Source organism: Filicampus tigris, chromosome 4, assembly GCF_054856515.1.
Source record: "Filicampus tigris isolate MCC_2025a chromosome 4, RoL_Ftig_1.0, whole genome shotgun sequence".
Taxonomy (NCBI): Eukaryota; Metazoa; Chordata; class Actinopteri; order Syngnathiformes; family Syngnathidae; genus Filicampus; species Filicampus tigris.
In genome coordinates this window covers 22,168,332-22,190,842 of record NC_141220.1, presented here as the reverse complement: position 1 = coordinate 22,190,842, position 22,511 = coordinate 22,168,332, and the positions used below count along the sequence as shown (strand labels likewise).

Genomic DNA, 22,511 nt, shown 5'->3' with positions numbered 1-22,511 from the left:
GTGTGTTAAAGGAACAGTTTATAATTATTGTAAAACCTATGCTAATTTCCATTATCCCGTTTCGCAATATGTGTTAGCTTTAAGCTTGCATTATTTTGCTAGAAAAATTCGAGTATATGGTTTGATTATACGTTTGGTGTTTAAATCAGTTTGGTGAATTAGAGTTATATTTGTTACAGTCCTATGATCATTTTCTGATTTGCTGCTTTGTCATTTGCTTAAAGTGAAAACACCAAGCGGATTGAGAGGCAAGGCAGTCCAGCTCCAGGGTGTCATTCTCCTAAAAACAGATGCAAAAAGAGAAAAAGCCCAGTGTGTAGCAGGACCATAGGGATGAGTCAGACGGCCTCAAGGCAGTCAAACAGTCTGGCAGGGTTATCAGACTAAATTAACATAGAGCCTAGATCCAACGATGCTTTTTATTACATCCCAAAACAAAGAGGAGGCAGATGTCTATAATCACACATAAAATTAGCCCTGCTTTGATTGCATCTCCCTTATTAGCTTTCTCTTTTAATATGGACTCTCTTTCTATTCTAGTTGCTTGGTTTGTATCTGTCAAATCTTACGTCTTACTATCAGGGGGATGTATTAATAGCTGATTTATTTCGAGGACTGCCGGCGCAAACTGACCCAGATCACTGAGGCATGTAAGAATCACCCGGTTTAACGCTTGATATTCACAGTTTAATGCCTTGTTTTTAGGTCCTAATCATGCGCGAATGATTTTGTGGAGATGTGTTGCCCTTGGCTGCAAATGCAAACGTAGACCCGCCCATGTCTGTCAAGATGATACGGAGGGAAATTATTTTGAGGGGAAAATGGTGATAACACACACCTAGCGTGTGGTCTTCTACCTATGAAGGTCTGTCAGGCCAAAACCCCATCAACCAGACCAACCTTTTGTCTCACATCTCAGATATGAATTTTCCTTCGGCCATCATGCGCTCCAAGCAGAAGGGCCAAAAGTACTCATACAATTTTTTTTTGAAAGCCAGAAGCTTCCGGCCCAACATAACGTCTTAACAACGAATCAAGATCTCAATCAAAAAAAGTTAAAAGCCTATTTTGACAAAGTAAGGAGTAAAACATACAGATATGTCTTCAAATGTAGGGATTAAAAATAAAAAGTCATCAGAAAAATAAATACTCGTGTAAAGTACAGATAACTAAAAAAAAAGCTACTTAAATTGAATAAAGTATTTGTACATGGTTACTTCTCACCACTGAGTCCTACGTACCAAGCAGACGCAACGTTTATAAATAAACGTCTGATATTTCTCATGTAGGCCACAGTCAGTGGCATGCAGATGTGGGCCAGTTCTCTTGAATAAATAATGCTGACTGGGGATTACCTCAGTAGATGATTTTCTCCTGTGTGATTGTCAGTCCGCAATGTGTGTCGGTGTGTTTATCCTATAGTATCATGTCATGAAAGCTGGCGGGTGGTCCTCATGGGTGGCGGTGGGAGATGCTCTGTTGGATGGCTGCTTTTTAATCTGATATTAAGACCCAACAACAAATCATATGACCTTAGTTGTCAGATTGTTTTTGATCCTACAGCGTTAGAGTCGTTAGAATCACATTTAGAATGTCTTGCAGAGGTCTTCTCTTTCTGACACAATTCCATTCCTACGTTCACTGTAATCAGTTTTGCCTTTTAAAGCCGGGGATGGGGCTGTGTTTAGAATTAGAGTCAGCATACACCACCATTTAAACTGCTTAGAAAGTATTGAAGTTTAGCCCGTCTAGCAGGTTTTCACCGACATTTTTTGCCTTACAGTAGAAGCTGGGTGGTTTGGTGCTTACAGTACACTGACTGCTATTTGGAACTGTCCACAACTCCCTCCACCTTGACTAAGGTTCCAGTTCCATCTGAAAAAAAAATAACAAGCCCCCAGGCATCATACTGTGTTAACACAGAAGCGCTTCAAAAAGGGGCAAGTGTGCTGACTCCCATAAACCAAACACAAGTTTGAATGTGACTGGTTAATACTGAACACAGCCACACACCCCTGTTATAATAGGGTGTGCATATTATTGGACTTGTTTAGTTTTACATAATATTTTCCAAATGAACTGTACAGATGTTTGGTCACCTTAATGGAGTAAAAAGTGGAGAAATTATATATCTCGGTCTCATATTTTATGTCATAAAAACCTAGCATGTAGACTTTTTATATCCACTGTATTTCTCTGTGCACGTGTTTTGATCCTCTCCGATTAATCAGCCGACAGCTCAATATTGATGTGTGCAGCCCACCCGGGCTTGGCGGTGAGTGATGATGAGAGACCCGGTGGGTGCTGCCATATCTCACAGGTTCAATAGTTCTAATGGATATGTAAACCTGGACCTCCCCCGCTAGAAGCTGATTCAGCTGAATGGCCGCTGACCCGGATGAGGGTCTGAGGCTGCTGGGGGGGAAATCTGGCTAATTTCCTGACTGTTTTGCATACAGATGATGCATCTTGTATTAGAATAATGTAGGCTTGACTTCACTGATGAATGTTTGTGTGTGATCCCCCCGCCACCCCTCCCCCTAAATCCAGACAGTGCAGCGAGAGAAAGCGGGATGTGGGATTTCATTGATAATCTCCCTACCAGATGGCAAAAAATCCCATATTCCTTTTGAGGTCCCTTCACACACATACGTGATCCCAGTGGGTGGGTGCGTCTATCAATGTTGTACTACAGGGTTGGGCAATGTATGGCCCGCCGATCATTTATCAGTATTCCTGTAAAAATTTGTTGCATTAATTTAACCTTTTTTTTTTTTTGTCTAAAATGTGGTTCCTTTTTTTGTTTTTAATTAGCTTTAAATGATTGAGTGTTTTTTATCGTAAGTAATAAAGATACAAATATTAGTAAGTAAAAAATATGAATACTGTTCATGTTTACTTTTTTAAATGATTTAAAATATATATTTTGTGAAATTATTGGTAAATTAATATGGTTAGATACATTAGAAAACAATACAGTTAAAAATGTACAGTTAAAAAATGTATTCACTCTGTTCTTTAAGGCAGTTTAGTTCAATTCATTGCAATAGTCCTGTGATATTTATTAATTTAGCATGTTTCCCCCTCTAGAATTAGGTACTTACAATATATATATTCATTTTAAAAAAGTTATTTTGTAGTCATTTACTGTATTACATTAAATAATTTTCAAATTCATTTATTATAAATAGTAAATAAGTAAAATAAACAATCAAACAAATTTCAATTGATATTTTTTATTTGTTAAATTGGTTAATTAATTATGGTTTATTTCATTGTAAATTATTTTAAATTGAGATTATTCGTGTTTTGCCATTATTTTGTTCATTTACCTAATTCAGTAATTAAGGTTAATGTTTTGATCTATTATAAGTAATTATAATAAACGTAAAATAAAAAATACATATATATTGAATTTGATCTTTTCAAGTAATAGGTTAAGTAATTAGAATAAATGCATTTTTGTTAATGTTATATAATTCAAATCAGACACTGTACATTCGTAATACCTTTTGTTTTGGTTAATAATTGGCAAATTAATTCTAATGAAATTAATTGCAAATTACTTACAGTTACAAAAAGCATGAGAATTAATATTAAAATTAAATATTTTACATACACCATTTTTTTTTCCAAACACAACTAGGAATGAAATGGATCCTCCCGATTTTAAAAATGAAACGTTCGCCCACCCCTGGCGTTCCGTTCATGCAAAACGACAACCCGAGCGCATACGCTCATAACATCTATGACGTCACATTAATCCCGTGACCTGGATAAGCCCCCCGACTGGAGGAAGTGAGGAAGGGGAAAGGGGAGGGTGAATGTAGAGGGGTGGGTTGCCGCTGTCAGACTGAGAGGAGGAGAGACAAAAGCGTCTCCCTGTCCCTCCCACTCTCACTCACTCATTCAGCACAGAGTGTGGAGCACGGCGGAATGGACAGCGTGCTCACAACAAAGAAAGGAACTTAGAATTGCTTCTTTTTCTAAGCACACTGAACACCTCCCCCCCAACCCCCTTTCTTAACTGGTGCACGCGGGAAAGCTCGCGTGGATCCCGGCTGCCAGGCTGGACGGGACGGCAAGGACGCCCACGCCTACGCCAACCTCGCACGGCGGCACACATGCTCACACGCCCACGGACACTCTGGAGCGTACCATGCTGGTCCAGGGAGCAGTGACGCCCGGGAGGACCCGCCGGCTGATGCTCAAGCTGCCGGTTGGGACTCTCCGGAGGAACAGCGGCGAGCGGGTGAGCTCTTGGGTTTCCCTTTTCCTACTCTTTTTGGACCAGGCTCTTGTGTCTTGTGTGTGTGTAAACGGGATTGCAAGTGGTTCTAGGCTAATCCAGGAGATGGCATTAGTTTGGAGTTGGAGGCAAGTCGAGAGGAAAGCTTTTAATCTCCGCGGTGGACAATTACTGGTGTGTCTGTCAATCCTGGTCCGTCTCTAACGTATTCCGCCATCTCTCTGATAGTTCAAGGTTGTCAGAGGGACCGTGGGAGTGCTCGTCTCAACACATTCAAAGTGACAGTGAGGGACCGTGAGCTCTTTTCATCAGCTTTGTATCACGTACTACCGGAGCTCAGTTTGTAACTCGCATTGTGCGTCAGTGGGTGCGGATGCAGGGTAATGGTTTTCCAGCAAAGACTTAGACATGGAATGTGCGTGCCACACAGTTCATCATAATTTGTTTGTAAAGACAGGCTGCAACCTGCCAGCTCAATGAATCATTTGCCCGGTGTGTTCTTCAGGAAAGTTGTCTACCAGAATGGGAAGCTCGTTGGTGGTGTAGCGTGGGTCACGTTGTTGTTATTGCTTTTCTCAGAAGACCTATGACTATAAAAACCTTATATAGAGGTTTTTTTACCATGACATTTTCACACCATGTACTTCCAGGTGGGGAAAACTCAGGTATTGTCATTGTAAGCAAACCATTACATGTCATTTGACAAAGTGCAAAGTGATTGAGAAAACACCGAAAAAGGCTTGATGATGATATTAGCCTTCATCTTTGCCACCATCGTTTGAATGTGTGAACAAAAGATGATGTTACATGAGGTGAACTGCTTCCAAGGAAGATGAAATGCTGGCCAAGAAGTTGATTCCAAAATAGATGTTAGGAAATTCAGGCATGGTTAACATGATCATTGAGGAACTGGCTAGTCAATTGACTTTTCAGTTGCTCGGATTTATGGCAAGGGGATACTTTTTGATTCTAAAATGGATAGCGTCTATAGGGCTGACATTAGCCAGCAGGCTAGCCAATTACTCAATAGCGTTGAGAAAATGCCTTCCACAAACCCGATGATGGGGTTTTGGTTGTCGTCACCACTAGTGATTCTTGTGATCTTCTCTCCAACTATTTACGCTTCGCAATATTAATTCAGATATTTTTATTATTTTTTACACAAATAGAAAAATTTGATATCTTTTGGTGTATATCTGGCGGTGTTGAGTGACTACAGATTTTCATTTGATATTTTTTCAGTTGCCAACTGAAACCCTTCCTGTTTGCTGTGCAGATGCACTACCTGCTGATTTCAGCAAGGTGTCAGTCATATCAATACTGTAACGCACAGAACATATTATTGTGAAGAAGATTTGGGGGTTGATTTCCCCCTTTGATGCCCATTGGTGCAACCCCTAACACAACGAGTTTTTGTGCATGATTTTCAGTTCAAGTCAGCGGTAGTCAATCGTTATTCCCCACCGCAAGCACCCGTGTGCCGGTTGTTTACAAATATGAAAAGGTATATTAAGCGAAGCTAACATTAGATTATAGGATGGCATGTATTTGAATTGCATCTTCTTTTGTAGTTTGCAACTCATGTAAACGCCTCGAGCACCGCTGAGGATTCTCTTTGTACTTTACTTCTTTGAATGCACGCAGGAGTGTGTGGAGCCCACACATTGCTGTCGAAAATACATGAGTTCACTACACCGGAGGCATTACGGCGGACAAGTGATTTGCATATCTGCCTCACACTCGGGGGCTTTGGAATTGAATCTCCTCTGTTGCGTGGATTTTCTCCTATCATTTCACAATCACTGTTTGAAGACTAAATAGGCCTTAGGAGTGAACCGCCTTGTCGATCCATTGTGCAACTTTTGAAGTGTACTCTACGCTGTTGTTGTCATGTAAATACTGAGAGAAAGTCAAATGCTTGGAAGGAAAGCAGATGAATAAATACTTCCTGACGTAATTGCGTCTACCCCGTTAGTGAAATCACCTCGCTTACGACGAGCAAGGCAGATTTTCTGGCAGAATAGCGGTGGGAGGCCTGCACCGTGATTGCAGTCTCACATTCACATCCTCTATATTCAACTTGCAGATCTGCCGGGTTCAGGAACGCTTAGTGGGAGTTATTTGTGGGGTGTATGTCTGTTCACTTCAGAAAAATGTCTGACTATAAACACAAGTAGTGTATTGACCTTTTGGCAAAAATGCAGTGGAGTTTTACATGGGAGACTTAAAATGCTTTAGGATTTAATTTAAAAAGTAATACAGTCATGAATGGAAAATTGACACTCTATTTTAGGATGACCTCTTTAAATTAACACTTACATATCGCTTAGGTCCCTTGTAAACATGCAAGTAGTATATTCTGAGTCCATTTTGACCAAGAATATCCTCATACTAATTTTCTGTATCAATTGTATTCAATCAATTATGAACTACAGATCTTTTCAAATGTATTAATAGCCTCGTGGTCAACATCCCTGCACAAAACGTCTCCCGTATGTTGGACAAATTTGCCTGTCTTGAAGCTAAGAACCAATTAAAAGCAATTAGGACATGAGGGAAGCAGATTTTTAAAGAGCCTACAGCATTGAGCTGCACACACGCATATTAGCCTAGTGCATGCATGTTACTTTCTTCAAAACGCCATTAGCTACCATGGAGATTTTATTTTAATGGATTCACTTTATTTTCCTCTCTTTTTTTTTTAAATTAAATTGTCTCTTCCCTGTCACTCATTTAATGCAGATGAATCATTCAATGTCGCTGTAAGTGATGGATGTAGGTAAGATGATTGGTTTCTACCGGGAGAACACATAAAACAAGTGCTTAACTAAGCAAAAAGTAAATTGTATGCAATTTCTCTCCTTTTACAATACGAAACTTGTCACGCCCAGCTGCTTCGCCTTGACTTCCTTAGCATGGAAAGAAATCAAACATTCAAGGAGGAATATTACCGGTATGTCTGTGACATGCTTTCAGCATAAATCCCCCAAGGGTCAAGAACTATAGCAGACTTTTTACCCTATTTCTTATCATGATGACATCATCATGTCAGCAACATCTATTGACAGACATAACAATTAAATGCTCTTTCACTAAATGGCAGAAGGCACAATTAACCTTTATAGCCACCTGTTGCCATTCATACAACTGGATTTCTCGTAGATTAAGTCAATTACTGAATAAATTGAGATAAGATCATCATTGTTTCGGAATGGTAAATATACTTTTGTGATCGTTCGGTCTGGTGGTGCACCGTCATATTTTCGAATGTAAAATGGGCGTCTTGGCTCAACAATATTTGGGAAGCACAGTTGTTGACAGTGTAGTCTGAGCACAGGACTGCAGTTGTTGCTTGAAAGTGGTTCTGGATTTTCTCCCAGCCGAGCCGGCCAGTCATTGATGGAGAAAGTGTGGCGTGGGGATGGTTATAATATAACTGTGGCTTGTTCAAAGACACATTTTCAGAAATAGGCAGATAAACAAATAATCAGTGGTTGTTTAATTTCACACTTGGTGGGCAGGCACCCCAGAGACCCAACTATTTACTTCAAAAGTCAATTTTTCATACTGTATTATGTCCGCTTTATGTTAAATAGCAGAGAGTATAAACAGTTTGTTGTGGAGATGTTTACCTCTGTGAGCAGTTTGAATTAGGATTATCGCCCGCCTTTGTTAACCCGCTACCACTTTAAGCAGCTCAAGCTTTTACTGTGAAATTAGGGATAGAAAAATAACAAACAAGGGGATGAGAGGGCGTGAGCAGGAGCCAGACGTCAACAAAGACTGATTTACTAAAGCTTCGCACGGGCAAAATCGGGAGAGGAAGAATGTTAGACAAAGTGAGAGGCCTCAGAAATTCACTCTTGACACCCCAACACGACCGAGAGTGGTGTGATCGGAGAGGCAGAGCACGCTACCCTCCCATTAATTTCTGAACATACTCTGAAGCTTGTGCTTGAACGGTTTCCATCTATAATACCTGGCGCTCTGGGCGCTCCGCGTCTCCAGTTGGAGCAGGAAGAGTGTGCTCTGGCGCTCCTTTTACGAAACATATCTTTTATGAGAGTGCTGGCTCACAATCATTTTCTGTAATGTACATTTTTCTGAAATTTTCTGTCTGTTTGTCTGTCCAATTCCATCACTACGAATTTCATTTTTATGCTTGTGGCGTTTTCACCAATTTTCCTTGGGGAAAACCATCATAGCTACAGAAAGAGGGAAAAAAACGTCTTTTAATTATGGCCGCTTTCACCACTTTTACACTTGTTGCCAGTTTCACCACAATCTGAACACACAATTTAGGGCTGACTATTTGGGATCTTGGTAAACCAGGACTTTGGGATTTTGTGTGTGTGTGTGGGGGGGGGGGGGGGGGGGGGCGTTAAAATGCTCTCTTGCATGAGAAAATGTCAGCAGAGGAGCAGCTAGTTGTAAAGCTTGCGTGGCCAATGAAAAAAAAGTTCACTCACGTATTTTCCAGACACATTCAGCAGCAAAACAATAGCAGACAATAGCCTGACTGTAATTTACCGCCGTATATATTGGCCCTTTAAAAGCGGGGGAAGCTAGACAAGAATACTAATCGATCCTCGTTACCTTTAAACAGCCTGTCGGCGCCAATCACTGAGAAGGTCAGCCGTGTGGATCAGGTGCACGCAAATTCCAATCCTCATCAAGATGATCCAATTGTGCGCACATTACAGTCAGGGTTCATTTGGAGAAATAACATCCACATGCAGAATCACTTAATTCCAGTGGCTCCCACTTTGTAGAGTTTGTCCTAGTCTAACCATCCGTGCATCCATTTTCTATAGCACTCGTCCTCATTAGGGTCGCAGGTGAGCTGAAGCACCCAGCTGATTTTGGACGAGAGGTTGGATACACACTGGACTGGTTGCCAGCCAACCACAGGGATACAGACGAGCAAGCATTCACACTCACTTCACACCTCTGGACGACACAGAGTCTTCCCTGATCCGAACATGCATGTTTTTGGAATGTGGATGACTGTGAGGGAGATCACCACGTGCACGTGCTACCTTGCATCATTTTGTTTCAAAATGTTTCAAGTTTGTTTCAAAACCCCAAACAAATCAGACATTGTGTTCCACTGTACGATTGGACCTCATCATGGAGGTTATGTTTTGGAGCTTCTAATAAAAGAGGAAACTCCGCCATGTAACAACCATATCTTCACAGTATGACATTTTTAATGGCAAACATTTATGTAAAAAATGTTTTTTAAACATTTTTATTTAAAAAAAATGTTTTTTAAACATGTTTATGTAAAAAATGGTTTTACAGTCAAATCTTGAATTAAGTACATTTTTTAAACTGTAAAATCCACAGTATCAGTACTTTTTTTGTACCGTAAATGTAGAAAAGTTTGTAATTTAACGGTAGAGTTTCGGCAACCATAGATCCCGGTATTTTACCATATAAGTAATATTTGTTTAATGTAAATGTTCAGGTAAAACATTTTTTTTTAAATGTTAAAAAACAAAAATCTACAGTAAAATCTTGAATGAAGTCAATTTTTTAAGTGTAAAAATAAATGGTAGCAGTACATTTTGTACCGTAAATGTTGAAAATGTGTTACCACAATTTAACGGTAGCTTTTCGGCAACCACAGCTGCCGGCGTTTCACCATAAAAAATGGAAAAAAAAAAATTTACAGTGTATTTTATCATTTATATTTTAAAGCTTCATACACAATACCAATACAAAAATATGCATGTGAGGTCCAGGTGTTATACTCATACATTGCACATTCTACACTGTATCTGTGAATTGCAATGTTATTAGATTGAAAATCGTCTTTGAGAGACGTCGGCGAATGACTCAGGCTCAGAATAGCGCTGGCTAACTGGCTAACCGTTATCCAGTCTGCATATTGAGTTACATGTTGTAAATTATGGCCATCGGCAGCTTGTTTATGAATGTGCTGTTACACGTTTATTTTGCTATGTTTGTTCACTAAAGCTATTGAAGTTGCCCGTGTCTATCCTTGACCACCTACATGGAGGGATTAAAATTTGTACCAACTTGTGGTGTAGGCTATATTGAATTATTCTAAAAGTGCAGATATCGATTTTATAGGAAAATGTTCACCACAAAATACTACGTTATGTTGAAAAATCAGTGATGTTAAATTAGATAAGTACGATCGTAAAGTGCTTTGTTCCAGCTCTAGCTGTTATGAAATGCGCTATATAAATAAAATAGTATTATTATATTGTATTGTTTTAAAAATCCACAACAGCGCAAAATGTAAACTACGATACGGCGAGAGACCACTGTACTTTGTGTTTACACTAGCCATGCCGCTGTTACCGACTAGCTCCTTTAAGTGGTAGCCAACATATTGATTTCCTGTGATCTCACCGAGCCTTCCAGGACTTCGGGCAGGAACGCTGAGGCCAGTCAGTCCAATTAGAGAGACAAAGGACAGTGAAAGGCAGAGGAAAAAAAAGAGTTGTGAGAAACTGGAGCTGGAGGCTGGGCGTCCCCTGCAGGCCCCTCTCGCATCTCCCTCCCTTGCCCGCCTTGAAAGGGAACCCCCCTCTCCTCCCCAAGGCTGAATGTTTTTGAGACTGGAGAGGAGGCAAAGGGAGGGAATGAAGTGACTCCCATCCTTTCATCACTCTCTGCTGTGATTTTTTTTTTCTTTTTTTTTTTTTTGCCCTCTCTCCCTTATCTTTTATTCCCCGTCCAAAAATCAGACCTATAGCCACCCTGCACAGCTGCGTTCAAAGTCCACGTGCAAGATCAAACGATGAGGAGCCTTTTGGCTGCAGGAGGACGCCAGTCAACCATTAATAATGTCTCTCTCTCTCTCTCTCTCACTCTCTCTCTCTCCCTCTCTCTTTCTCTCTCTCTCTTTCTCTCTGTGGAGACAGTATGTTAGCCTGGTCGCTATGGTGAGAGTGGACTCCTCTGTCCTTGGTAAAGCATCCTCAGTGGGAAACAGTTGGGGGGGGGGCGGTCTCTCTCTGCCACTTTCACACAGAGCTTGGGAAGATGACTTAATTATCTCTACTTCTTTATTTGCAGAAATGTTTGCTGGCAAGAGGAGGACGAGAGTGGGGGAGGGGGGGTGTTGGAAGGGCTTTGAAAAGGAAAGAGAGGGATAAGGGGAGAACCAAAGTATAAAATATTTTCATGTTGGCGAATATCTGCGACAGAAAAAGGCATCGTGACGTAAATGTTTTCATTGTGTGTTTGACTGTTCTTGTCTTTCCGTCTTTGTGTGGCACCTTCCTTGGTATTCTCATATATTGTACTTTTTATTATGTGGACACTTTGGCTGGTATACGGAATATATTTTAATTGTGTGTGTGTTTGTGTTCTTGCCTTTCTACTTTTGTTTGGTTCCATCTTTGAGAGAGAGAGAGAGAGAGACCAAGAGTGACTGCTTATGTCCATCTTCTTGTCTTCCTATTGTTGTGTGGCGCCATCATTGTACTTTTTGTTGTAGACAATTATATTGGTCTACACAATAATTTTCTTTTATTGTTCGTGAAGGGGGTTCTTGTCTTCCTGTCTTTGTATGGCACCTCCCTTGTTAACATCCCACCTTTCTATGGTATGGACAATGTGTGTGGGTGTGTGCATGTATATGTGTGGTGTTCTGCCAAAATGTCCTACCCGTGCAAAACTTCCTACCGGAGGCTGATTTGACAGCCTATTCCGCCAAAATGCCTAACCCTAACCCGCAAGCGCGCTGGGCATTGGTAGGACGTCTCGATGGGTAGGAAGAAATTTCAGAACAGTGCGTGTGTGCGCTCTTGTCTTCCTGTCTTTGTGTGGCACAATCCTTGTTGTCTTGTGACTCTTTTAAAGGGGTGTCCATTGTGTGTGTGTGTGCGCTCTTTTCTTTCTGTCGTTGTGTGGCACAATCCAAGCCACCTTTTATTGTATGTGTGTAACATTTTTATTTTGCGTGTACAATCTGGTGCATGTGTGTGTGTGTGTGTTTGCTGTCCTTGAAATAGCGTTTATTTTTTGGGATATTTCTTTTTCTTGTGGACATTTTGAAGAGTGTATATATGTGTTTGTGTTCTTGCCCATGTGTCTTTGTATGGCACAATCCTCGACATCCCACCTTTTTCTCCTTTTGTATGTATGTGTGTGTGTGCACGTACACGGGTATGTGCACGAGTGAAAAAGAGGGAGAGAATATGTCTTCTCCCCTCCCTTGTTTTCCTGTGGGTGTACTGCAGTAACATGGTAATCCTCATTAATATTTATCTGCAAGGCAAAGTGGATAGAGGGAATGATTAGCTAGAGCACATGCGCACGTTTTCTCTTGTCGGTGCTCGCTGTACTCTTTATTATGACTTGTCAACTAGGTCATACTGTGTACCAGATATTCCTGATAATTCAAAGGTTTTTCTTGACATCCTGTATATGATCATCTGTGCACATATACGCATCACCGTGGAAACCAAAGCACACACACACGCAAATACGGAGGCTCCCTGTCTTCATCCCTCTCTCAAGCAACATTAAGTTATGTTATTGATTTTCACGCTTGCAGCTCTAACACAATCAAATTAAATGAGAGTGATCGGAATTGAATTTCCATCACATTCAATCCACACGTCACTTCTCGTCCCAGCTGTATCGTTAACAGCACGGACTGATTCCCAACCAGCTGTGCAGGGAGAGATCACTGGGAAATTATCGAATTTCAAAATGTATTTACTACGAATAATGTGCCTTTGTTCATCTATCTGTGCCAGGGACTGGTAGAACAATTACATTCTCCTCCACGAGATGGCAGAAGGTACAATTAACTTGTGTATCCACCTGTTGGCATTCATTAACATAATAATAGGTTTGTGTTCACCTAAACAGGCTCCGTTTTCGCATGGATTAAGTCAATTTGTGAGTAAAAAAAAAAAGATCATCAATATTTCAGTGTTACCTTGACATACCAGTGTCTCAACTTGTTAGTTAAGTTAAACATATCGTCCCTGTCCTGTGAAAAACACGTCTATTTTTTTCAATGTTCTTATTTTGACGTGAATTTCCGCATTAACATGAAAATTAAAAATATTTCCAAAATTGGACATAAGTGTTTTTCACAGGACAGCGACGATATATCAAAGACAAATTTATGTAAAACAGTCAAATGTTTTGCCTGTAATGCATATCTTTGTTGTAAGCGTTAAGGGACCAAAAAAGAAGTTCTTTTATTCATTATTTTTCCTTGCTCAGGGCATTGCATCGATCACACCGGGACTGCACTCTTTAGGACAGGCACCAGCCTCAGGCTGATCTTTTCTAACCAAGCTTTGGTGCATGAACTGATGAAGCCTTCTTGGATGAGTCTTTTAAGACAAACAGAGCAGTCCATTTGTGTTCTGCTCAGTGCCCTGAAAAATAAAACACCTGATGGAATGAGAATATCTACAAACATCTTTATTCATTATGTATTTTTTCATTAATCATCCGATTAATCGGTTATCAGAATTGTATTTAGTCAAATATCCAAATTGCCATCAGCCTAAAAAAAAAAAATCCATATCGGTCAGACCCTAGACATAATTAGAATAAAAAATAATGAAACAGTTTTTGTCAGACTTTGTATCTATTGAATGGTCACCTGGTGGCAGACAGATATGAATACTCTATGTGGAGACGTTTCAGCTTCCCTCTGCACTAATATTACTTGTGCTTCAAAGAGGAGAAAGAATATATGACTGGGTACGGTTATATTGTCGATTGTGTTCAAATATCTGCCAAAATGCAGCTTGTTGTGAAGTTGAGTCACTGCCTCCAGACAGTGCTTGTATCTCAAGCTTGCGCTTTTTTGTTTGGTGATGTGCTGTGAGATTTTTCTAATAAAATAAAAAACACGTACCTTGGTTCAATGAAGTTTGGGAAACACTGGATTTAGCGAGTAGAAATAATACGCCTGTAGTGTTTGTTCAGCTTTTTGCACTTACACTTGTTTAGGCCAGGTAGCTTCACATAACGCCGCTGTTTAAGCATTCGTAGAGTTTGTGACCCATTTCACTCCAGCGCGCACCCGCTGCCACTTCATTCTTCATGCATTCGCCTGAGTGAAGATGAGAGCAATAGGAGGGATGAGAGTGAGAGGGAAGCGGGGTAGAGATACATAGGGTCGAGGAGAGGAGGCAAAACGTTTGAAAACGAATGCACAGATGAAAAAGAGGAAGACTTGTTAGCGAGGACCGCATTTGACGCCTCGTTAGCAGCGGAAGCTCTCAAGGACGAGAACTTACAAGATCATACGTGGTTCGAGCGGCAGTGGCTGTGTAAAATCATTCAGTCATTGACTGTTGAACTGGTTGTAATTTGTCATTTGATTGGGCAGCTCAAGTTAGGTTAGTTAGTTAGTTAGTTAGTGCGTTGTTTCTCAACCTTTGCTGAACCAAAACAATAGCAATATCTCATGGGACACCACCTAACAAAAAGTGAACAGAACTGTGGTCCTTGAGATTTGAGTTTTTAAATATTTTTGTAAAGTATTTTGGAATAAGGAAAATAACACTCTCTACGATATTATACTTCTCAAAAGCAAACAATCCGATCAACGTGGTAGGAAATCAGGGCCGATCATGTGATTTTCATGTGATCGGCTGAAAAAGATTGGATCGTTTTCATAATTTCTAAAGTCAAGAATAAGATATTTTCGCCCTTTACTTGAACCACTGAACACTTTACTCGAACTACTGCTGATTGACAGCCATGTACAAAAGTATCATCTTGGGATACCTTAAGGGGAAGTCAACCCAACCATTTTCTTTACAAGATTATTAAATTCTATGCAGGCTCACTACTGGAAACATGTCATTCTGATTAATTTTGCATTTGTGGAATATGAGTTTAGCACTAAAATTCACCCGTTTTTGTCCATCTCAGGGGGTGGCCATTTTGATATAGGTGTCAACTGAAAATGACATCACAGTTGCTCAGGGCTCAGATAATGACCAATCATGGCTCAGCTTCAGAAAACAGGTGAGCCGTGATTGGTTGTTACCTGAGCAACTGTGGCCCAATCCCAATCCCACACTTGCACCCTACGGCCTTCACTGAAGTGCACACGTAGTCGAAGTGCATGAAGGGTTCGAGGGCGCAGGTTACGTGTGTACAAAAATTGCAGAATTGGTACACTTCGTGTGACGTTATCGACTTATGCCCCTGCGTCAGCGAACATGGCCGATAATAATTTGTGGATAATTCATGAATTTCAACTCCTTCTTGTCTGGTATGCACAACTTGGCAACCGCGGGGCAGTAAAATACAGTGATGCAGACCCAAATGAAGAAAACTTTCACAACTACTGTGCGGGCCTCATTTTTTGCAGACTTTAATATAACGGTCATGTGGTTGTTTTCAATACATGTGTAATTACTTTTGTTTTATGTTTAGTTTGACAGTAGACGAACTGGGAGTGGCAAAAACAGCTTGAGACCTTATTTTTCTTTTTGGAAGAATGTTGTTCACTTTCTGCCATTTAATAGAAGAGCATTTCATTGGTTCTAGCGTAGACGGATTTTGAAAGTGGCTGGACTTCAGAGAGTCAACTGTGCTATTTCAGAGAGAGAGAGAGAGAGACCAAAAAACAGCAGTTTACCTGTCAATCACAACTGGTATTTTTATATTCGACCAGCTGTCACTGATTGTTTACATCAGTGGGCCCCGCGTGACCTTTCCCAGGATTCAGTGTGACATACGCACACACAGGGAATCATGGGAACAGTTCAGTGCGGTCCCTAACCCCGCAGCTCTCACCTCGGCAAATATTTACTCCTGTCATAAATTACGGCCTCCGCGGAGGTGCGCGTGTCCAACCTTCCGACGTTGCTCCAGCCAGTCCCGCTGATTCATGTTGGAAAAATCACAGCGTAGGAATGCTGCGCATTCCTCCAGGGTTTCTCAGGAGACTGCTGAGAGGGCAGCAGCACGAGGCCCTGAGATAGGCTGGTGAGAAACTATGCGCTTGTTCGTTTTAAATGGGCTAAAACTGTACAGAGGAGACATTCTGGTCCCATGATGTCATCTAAAGAAGCTTCCAACTTGTGTAAGGGTGACACCCTTCCAACATCCATCTGTTTCTCAGGCCTTCCTCTAGTCTCTTTCACACATGCATCATCCGAATCTGAAGACACAGATTAAGAGACAATGGCTTTCAACCCTAGTGGTTAGCATGACTGACTCACAGCTTTGAGTTTAGCAATTTGAATTTCAGCGCAGGCGTGTTGGGCTTTTTTTTAAGACCGCAAACTGTCCATAGATGTCAATGTGAGTGTGAATGCTTTTTTTGTCTGTATGGGCCCTGCGATTGACTGGCGACCAGTTGACGGTGCAATCTGGAACTCATCCGTCTGGCTCGAGACCTTAATGAGAACGAGCGCTACAAAAACAGCTGGGATTGGCTCTAGTTTACTCGTGACCCTAATGCGAAGAAGCGTTGCAGAAAATGAATGGATATTTTCAGTCACATTATCAATATGTGCCCTGTGATTGACTGCCGCGCAAATAAATGAAATATGTATGGTGGAGAGTTATGTGTTGTCATGTATTTAAAACAACCACATAGCTTTGCCTTAAAGTACATTTAGCTTAGTGCTGACAAACAACGAGTGTCTGTTGTTTGAACAAATATTCTAACACAAACAGTGGAGCAACACATGTAGAGATAAAACAATTTACAGGCATATATTGTCAATCCTTTGCGAACGACGAATATTACTTTAGCTCACTGATATGTGCATATCTATACAGAGCATATCCATACAACACAACTGAATGGAGGCAAAAATGTGTAAAAAAACCTGTTTATATTCTGTACATTTGATCTAATTTATGTCATTACCCTCTGTTTTCCTGAAGTAAAGTATTATACAGTGCCCGTGTTTTTATTCATTTGTTTTTTAAATGCATTTAGAACATTTCTGTTGCGCTTTAATGGGGTTGGAATGGATTAATGGCATTTTACCATCAACACCAAACCATGTAATTTTGTCAAAGCAAAGTCTGCTATCTTAATTCTAATATGTAATGAAAACTGACATGTATAGACAAACGGAAATTATCAAAGATTTTACAGTAATTGCAAAGCGTCAAACAATTGCTGTTTTGTCACACATGGACCTTAGTGCTGCCTGAAATTAAATTCCCATTCCGAGATGTTTAGCGCGGTGCTCCAATGTAACTTTTTCTCTCAGCTTTAGCGGAAAAGCAACAGTTGTGTGTATCACTTTAAAACCAAGCAGCAGCGAGAGAGCGATGGTGACGAGGAGAGCGTCTGCATTTCCTTAGTGGGAATGTTTGTTTTTGTGGGACCGGAGAAGTGGGACTTGAGTGGGAGAGTAAGCAGGGGTTGATGAGGAAGAGAGGCTCGCTGGGGACCATTAGTTGCGTGGGACTTGCAGGGCTTTGACCTTGACGAGGGAGAAAGCACACAGGGCAGCTCTCTCTGGCTCACATCCAGAGGTGACCCAAATATTTTATCGTATTCGTCCCAAGAGACGCTGATCATTGCCTCGGCGTTGGGAGATGTTACCTGTGATGGCTCATGTGGATGTTTAAGGAGACAAGCAGCACCTGTGGATGTCTGACCGGCTGTCCGGTCATGGAGGCTCTCTGGCCTGGCCCGGATGAAGCAGCGTGTGCCCGGCATCGTAGTCTTCTCTGGGCCGTCGTGCATTCGCGGAGCTTTCATGCTCCACTGCAGTTATTACACGCTCACGTGTGCGCTTCGAGGCCACTCTACCAGGTAGGATTTAACTTGCAAGGTTAAAAAAAAAAAAGGGTCGTCCTTGTGATGGATTGTGCCGTAACGTGGCACTTCATTCAGGGGGTGTCCAAAGTTTGTCCCGGGGGCCATTTGTGGCCAGCTGCGTGTTTTTGAGTGCTGCTGCGTATTCTAATAAGAAAATTAAACATAGCCTGCAGTGAAAGGTTATGACAAAGAGTGAAAGTTTTAGAAGACAGCAAAACATTTTTAGATGATTAAAATGAACAAAAAAGTTGAATGTTTCAAGATATCAATTTTATTCCAAAATTATTTTTAAATTTAAAAAAAGGTGATGAAAAATGGTCAGAATTGTGTTATTCAAAATTGTAAATACATGTGAAAGTTGCAAAATCTCACTTTATTACAAATCTAAAAAAAAGTTGAGAGAAAAATTAAGTTTGAGATTTGATCGGATTTTATTTGCTTTTAAATATTAGTTTTAAATATACTTTTTATTACGATTGTAAATGTCGATACATCACAAAATCACACTACTATTTAATTTTAAAAACTACATATCACCCAAAACCTAATAATGTTTCACTTTGTTTCACCAATAACAGATTAATACTGCACAGTATTATATTCTAAATTGTTTCGCTAATAAGAATATGTTGAAGTATAGGTGAAGTCGGTCCCCCTCTTCCTTCCATTTGTTCTAAAAGTGGCCCGCAATATAAAAAAAAAAACGGCCATATCTGTGGTAGACCATAATCAGGGGGAAGGGCTGATGGCTGATTTGCTCCATTAATCCCAGTGAAAGAACTGTTAGATAGTGCCAAGCCGCTTGCGATAACGTCGCTAACGACGTTTCATACTTAAACTGTATGCGAGATCAGGTTGTGGTCTTCTTTTTGTTTGTCATTGTTCTGCTCAGGATGCAGAGACACTTCCAGGAAATGGCGTTGTGAGGAAGGAGCTGGCTGCCAAATAAGCCGGTTATTGTTGAAATGGATATCTGAAAAGAGGACAAACACACAAAGCTTTCATCGGCTTTCACTGTGCCTTCAGGCCGCCTCCGGTTAAAACACACTCCTTGGTCACTTTTGATAGCCTTAATGTGCTCGTTTCATTAGTTGTATTGATATTTAATGCTGAGTGAAAAACAACTTTGCTCGGTGAATCAGCAAAACGCTTCATCAGTATTCGGTGGGTGAGATCTGAACTTGGACTCAGAGCTTTCATGGAGCGATTAGTATTCCCTGTGTGCTTCTCTGGCCCCGTTTGCAGCTGGCAACACCAGAACTAAACCAACAGGCCTCTCGCTAAATGCACGATCTGCGCTTAAAAGCAGCGGTTCTCACACTGTTAGGGTCCAAGGGAAAAATCGTTAGGCTAATTGCATAACTGTCAATGTCGTTTTGATTTACTGTCACAGTATCAATGAAAACAATACTGATATGATGGAAAAACATTGTGTTTTTACTTTCCCTATGTGGCTTCTCAGTCTTCCAGGTCATAGAAAACAGTAGTATATACATACATACATACATATATATATATATATATATATATATATATACATACATACATACATATATATATATATATATATATATATATATATATATATATATATATATATATATATATATATATATATATATATATATATATATATATATATATATATATATATGATGTGTTTGTACTTGGTGTAAGAACTATTGGTAGACAGCTATTGTACATTGCACCTGTCTTGCATGTTCATTCATTGTGTTTGCTTGTGGTTCCTGAGGGAGAGTAAAACAATAGAAGGAAACCCAACCGACACAACAGGTTGCCCCAAAATAAATGCCTCTTTAACGCCCCCTGCTGCTTCAGAGACACTCATATGTGAAACGTCAACACCCGCCAAACATCCTCTTCCAAAAACAGTGCTTTCAAGTGGTATGAGCAATATGTGCGACCCTCGCACTCCCCGTGTCTTGATGAAACCATGGAATCCAAGATGAAGCACTTATCGGTGGGGGGTGGGGGGCGCAGGGTGGCAATGGGGGGCTCGGTTCGGTGCGTCAGATTGCAGGAAGGGGATATCCAAGGCTCCCTGCTTTGCCTCGGAGCCCTGCTTCCTCTGACGCTGTCAATATGACACCGAGACTCACTCAGTTGGTATGTACATTGAGTGTGTGTCAGTATGAATCATACTTATCAGACAATAATTGCCACATGGGTATTGTTTTTTGTCCAATTGTGTTTTACATGACTAAACACCTGCATTTACCAAACATTACTCATCTGTTTTTTTTTTTTTAATTATAATTATCAGAGGTGGGCAGGTGCTGACGAATTACGGGACACTTTTTAAAAATGACGGACTAAGGTCTGACGGAAGTCGATTTTCGTCTGTCAGTGTAATCGTCACTAATCGTCAGTTTGACAAACCATCACAAGGCTACAGTGTTCAATCTAGGGCCAGAGTTCAGTTTATCTCTTTAATTGATAAAAATATTTCTTTGAATGATGAACATAACCAGTTTGGCTTTCTTCAAAATTAGCTCATAAATGTGCCTGCCATCTTGTATTTAGCCCCACAAATAAACGTAAGGCCAGAGCAAAGTGCACCAAAATGGTTAAAAACTTAACCAAAAATCTCTTCGTCTTCTACAATGGAAACCATTTTCGTAACTGTCACGGCCCCCTACTTAGCTATCAGCTGTCTATTTTATCTTTGTGATTTTCGTATAACACTTGGATAGCAATAAATTTACTAAAGGGAAGGCATTTAGCTTTACTGGCAGATGAATGGCAAGACCTTGAAGTTGAACCTGTGTGTCGTCCTTCTGATGAATTTTCATCCCGGTCCCAATCTGTTGTCTGTCTTTACTCTTTGCCATAATCTGGATCTGTATGTGAGAAAATCCCCCCTCACCACCCCACACAAAATGTTCCTTTCTCAAGGTTTTGAGAATGCATTTTGCTCCTTGTTTCTGAACTTTCCCAGCACCCTATTTGGGTTTGAGGGCAATTTTCTAATTTGTTTGGGACTCGCTGGAGGCATGTTTGTTTTTTGATATGGCAGCGTTAGCGCACAAACAACCGCTGTAGTCATTTGCTGTATCTCTGAACTGTCTTATTTGCATAGTTTGACTGGAAAGCACTTTCACTGCGCCATCGCCAGCTTGTGGAGTGATTACACAGTGGCTTGGGAGGAGTCGTAATCTTTGAACTTCCACAGTCCACTATCCACATTGTCACATTACAAAGCTTTGGAGAAAAAAAAAAAAAAAAGAAAATACAAGGAAAACTTGTCAATTCATGTTAAATTGTCACAATATGTCCCTGAGGACAAATGGAATATTGAGTTGTTAATGTCTGTTTTACAAGTACTTACTGCGCGAGTGCCTGCCTTCCAATCAAGGGTGAAATTCACCAAATAAAATTATGGAGTAGTCTACCTATTTCTGAAAATGTGTCATAGTGGACTGTATGTCCCCTTTATAACTTGTGATTGTGTATTGATGCCACTCACAATGTTTTTGCTCTAAAGCCTTGCCTTGTGGTGTCCGCTTCCCACCCCAGGGAGCCCAGGTCATGGCCCTTAATATTCATCCTTCCCTCCAAACGTCAGACAATTTCAAATATTGTAGGAATATGAACAAAACTAAAAGTAAACAGAATTTAACCACTGTTAATAGTGAAACGTTTTTAAAAAATCACCCATTATAACTTTCTTAGTTGCCGTACAAGTGTAAAGAGTCATAAGAATAGGCTTAGGTTATGGAATAAAATTTTGAGTTCAAAGGGTATGGATACTGTTGCAAGCCATTGTATGTGAATGGGAAAATAAGATCTCTTTCTCAGCCATCACCACAATCTGTTAGGAAAGCTCGAATGTGTGCATGGCCACCATTCAGCCGATTAATTACAGCACACTTGGATCGGGGCGCACTCACGCATGGCTCACATGCTCACCACGCAACCACCTCGACTCTCTAATCTGATTTAAGGCCGGGCATTAGTTTTAATGAGAGTAGGATATTAGAATTTTACACTCAAAAGGATGGGAAAGGCAAGTCCCGGATGAATATCCCACAAAAATATACAGACGTTTCGTCCCTCACCTTGTTGGAGATTATTGTCATGTTAAATTTGATAAATGCTGTAAAATGTGTTTTGCTTGATAAATCTGGCTAGCCGCCACAGACCTCACATCGTTTTTTGAGGTGGTCCTCCTAGGTTTAACTGCAGCATTAGTGACGGGGATAAAAGCGTTTATAATGCTTTGGGTTCAAAGGTTAGGGCCTCCAGTGTAGGATGGTAATCCAGGCGGATTAAAAGGGAATCTGGTGAATATCTGAGGAAATCCCACTCGGGGACTTTCAGATCCTATGTTTGCATGGATATAATAGCCGCGCTGTGTTTACTGAACTGAGATTTACAAAGTTGTACATGAGGATGTGTCATTTGACATTTAGAAAGGATGTCAGTTGATAGATAGATAGATAGATAGATAGATAGATAGATAGATAGATAGATAGATAGATA

General features: G+C 40.6%; 1 protein-coding gene across 7 annotated transcripts in view; it reads left to right on the top strand.

Annotated features, from left to right (window-relative positions):
- Nucleotides 1–22,511, top strand: part of frmd4a (FERM domain containing 4A) — a 113,416-nt gene that overhangs the window by 32,905 nt on the left and 58,000 nt on the right. For 3 of the 7 annotated variants that reach the window (XM_086027878.1, XM_086027877.1, XM_086027875.1), the window contains exon 1: nt 3,919–4,252. The exons of 3 other annotated variants lie outside the window; for them this stretch is intronic. In XM_086027878.1, coding sequence (XP_085884004.1) covers nt 4,160–4,252 — 93 coding nt within the window. In that variant the 5' untranslated portion in view covers nt 3,919–4,159. Of the gene's footprint in view, nt 1–3,918; nt 4,253–17,796; nt 18,003–22,511 lie in introns of those variants that run through there. One more of the 7 variants, XM_086027883.1, reaches the window with a different exon arrangement.